This window comes from Verticillium alfalfae, genomic scaffold (assembly GCF_000150825.1).
Source record: "Verticillium alfalfae VaMs.102 supercont1.6 genomic scaffold, whole genome shotgun sequence".
Taxonomy (NCBI): domain Eukaryota; kingdom Fungi; phylum Ascomycota; class Sordariomycetes; order Glomerellales; family Plectosphaerellaceae; genus Verticillium; species Verticillium alfalfae.
The window spans coordinates 1,298,789-1,301,685 of NW_003315033.1; the positions used below are offsets into that span (position 1 = coordinate 1,298,789).

The following is a 2,897-nucleotide window of genomic DNA, read 5'->3' on the forward strand; positions in this document are numbered from 1 at the left end:
CAGGGGATCTGGGTGGTTCCGAAGATGTCAATGAACAGCTTGTTCCTCCAACTGATCTGGGTGCTAATGCCCGTGCAACCGTCAATATCCTTGAATCCGGCGGCAAATTTCTTCTCCTCGGTCAGCTCGATGGAGGCAGCCACCTGCGCGACACCCTTGATTGAGGGCTCGTCGATGAGACCGACGGACTTGTCCCACTGACCGATCTGGAGACCGCAGCGGAGACCAATGGGTAGGCCCAGAGTCGCGGCGAGCATGATCTCACCCTCGGCCTCGAAGACTGGCTTGAAGTAGGGGTCCCAGCCGTCGCGCTTGCTGTTGGAGGGGTTGACAAAGTCGATGAGCACGTGTGCGTTCTGCAGACCCATCTCGGCACCGGCAAGGAGCTTGCCCTTAGCCTCGGCCTCGAGCTCAACGCGGGAGCCAACGGTGATGCGAGGACCGATGGTCACGACGCCGTAGGACAGACCAGGCAGGCCGACATTCAGAAGCGTGTGACTGAACTCTTGCTTGTAGGTCATCTGGGCGTCGATGCCGACCTTTAGTACGAACTTGATGTCTGTGTTCACCTCAACCTCGCCCTGGGTGAAGACACCACCGAGGGGAGTCCAGGCAGCACGGCCAGCGAGCTTGGCACTGCCGGAAACACCACAGCCAACGCAGAAGACGTTCATGTAACCATTGAGCTTCTTATTCTCATCGCCCTCCTGGTTTCCGAAAGCCTTGAGGAGAATTGAGTCACCCCACGGAGAAGTGACCTGTTTGGTCTCAGGATCCTTGAGGGTCTTGGCATCAGGATCCTTGGAGGAGGAGTCGGGAAGCTTCCAGCTCACTTCCTTGTTAATGCTGCCAGGAATAGAGCTCGCCTCTTGGGCAGACTTGTATACCTGCTTGACGGGCTGGACAACATACTTGTCCACAACGTCGCACAGGAAGCCACAGAAACGCTTGTTCAGGACACGGATACCCCGCTTGTTCGTCTTCCAGAAGTCGCCGTCGAAGGTCTCTCCCTCGGCCTCGGCATAGTCGTCAAGCTCGGGGGCGAGCTTAAGGGCGAAAGTCTTATATTCCGCACTCAAGGGCTCATAGCCGAGATCAGTGTCAAGGTCGTAGTCGAAGAGCTCACCCCAACAGGCTGAGGGCAAACCGTACTTGGTGTCAACAGGAGCATTGCAGTTGGGCTTGGCCGCAGCAAAGCCAGCCGATGTGCTACCAGCTCCAGGAGCAGACGTGCCAGAGGGGCCTTGGGAGTTAGAAGGAGACGAGCCGGACCCAGAGGCCGAAGGTCCGGCAGAGGCGCTGCCAGAGGGCGACGAACCCCCTACGGTCGTGGCAGTCACAATCGACGTCGAGCTACCTCCCCAGGTGAAGGAGGCACCAGACTGAGTGTTTTGAGCGCGAGCAGTGGTCGTAGGCCTGGCAGAGCTGGTCGTGCCCTGTCCTCCGACGCCAGGCAGGGTCTTGGTGCTCGGGGCCTTGGGGCCATATCCATCGTCGCGAGGAGTCCACCAACCCCATTCGGTCTCACCCTTGGAGATAACATCATCTGGGTGGCAAGGTTTGCCACCGGCGACGATGACGAGGTCACCCTTCTTGTACGAGAGAGCCTTGACCTGGAAGTAGCAGCGATCGCCCTTGGCGTAGTCGCCGCAGCCAGGGACGTACACGATGAGGATGACATCTTCGTCATCAGCCCAGGTAGAGACAGCGTGCTCGTATGCCTCTTCGGAGCCGAAACCGATCGTCAGCTCATCAGAGTCATACTTGACATTCGTCACGTGGTCACAGTGGTCGAGGTTAACCGAGGGGCTCTTGAAGTAGTAGGTTAGGAAGGCGAAGTGGCCGGCCTTGGAAGGATCTGAGTGAGTTGGGGTTAGCCATCGATGGTGAGAAGCTGATAGAGAATAATGTCATACCAGTGATGCCGTAAAACATTTCGGAGGCCTTCTCAGGGGCGATGGGGATGACGTTGGTGGCCGGGCGAGTGTCATAATTCCAGTGGATGGCGGGGGTAAGGGTGGCCATAGGAGCATCGTGCTCAAGGGTAGCAGTCTTGCTTCCCTTAAAGCCAGAGTCTCCGTGGTCTTCAGCGATGGAGGGTTCGGGAAGAGAAGGAGCCTCGTAGGCCTTATGGTCGTCGTGGGCACCAGCATCGCAGTGGGCGGGCTTGGCCGGGCATCCCTCGGCAGGACGAGCGTAGACAATGACAACTTCAAAACCCTGCTGCTTCGGGGCTTCGATGGAGGAGTTGGCATATTGTGCGCGCTCTTCAATGGCTGGAAGAGCTTGGACAGCGACAGCAGCCCCAAGAAGGGCTGCAACAGAGTTGAACCTCATTGGGTAAAGAGCGTAAGGGTCAGAAACTGACCGACAAATAGAACAAAAGAGTGACTAGATCCTAAAGATCCACAAGGGAACGCACGAGGGAGTGACTGAGGACGGCAATATTCCTGTCGATCTCATCCCAAGCGGCTCGATACCTTCTTATACAGGGTCGCAAACATGCGGTTCCCTCGCTTGAAGCTGTGTAAGCATCCCACAACAGCAAGGCGCCCAATCCCTTAGCGCACCCGCCGTGCTGGCTCCAGGCCTCAAGCGTCTGCCAATTCCTCCTCTCCGGAGATTACCAACACTGAACTTCCCTTCAAGACGAGGCTCTCGTGAGGACCAAGCGCTACAAAGAAGCAATAGTGAACGCATGGCTCGGACGAGACTGTTATTGTTCCCACAACGCCCTGCAGTGGCCTACAGCTCAGCTGCGTCGTAGACGACACTGGGCATGGTAACGGCCTAGATGCGAAAGCCGTGTCCCAACTGGGGAAGAGGGCCAACAGCGAAGACCAAGCCGGCCTCTGTTAGCAGCAAGCTGGAGCGCTAAACGGCGATAGATATAACGC

The 2,897-nt window shown here is 57.4% G+C and overlaps 1 protein-coding gene across 1 annotated transcript in view; it reads right to left on the reverse strand.

The window, feature by feature from the left end:
• The window catches only part of VDBG_05493 (conserved hypothetical protein), a gene marked incomplete at both ends in the record, with an annotated part of 3,505 nt that extends 1,168 nt beyond the window's left edge, over positions 1-2,337 (reverse strand). The window contains 3 exons of the mRNA XM_003004334.1: positions 203-828; positions 913-1,858; positions 1,917-2,337. Of these exons, the coding sequence (XP_003004380.1) occupies positions 203-828; positions 913-1,858; positions 1,917-2,337 (1,993 nt within the window). The remainder of the gene's footprint in view (positions 1-202; positions 829-912; positions 1,859-1,916) is intronic.
• Positions 2,338-2,897: the final 560 nt, after the last annotated feature.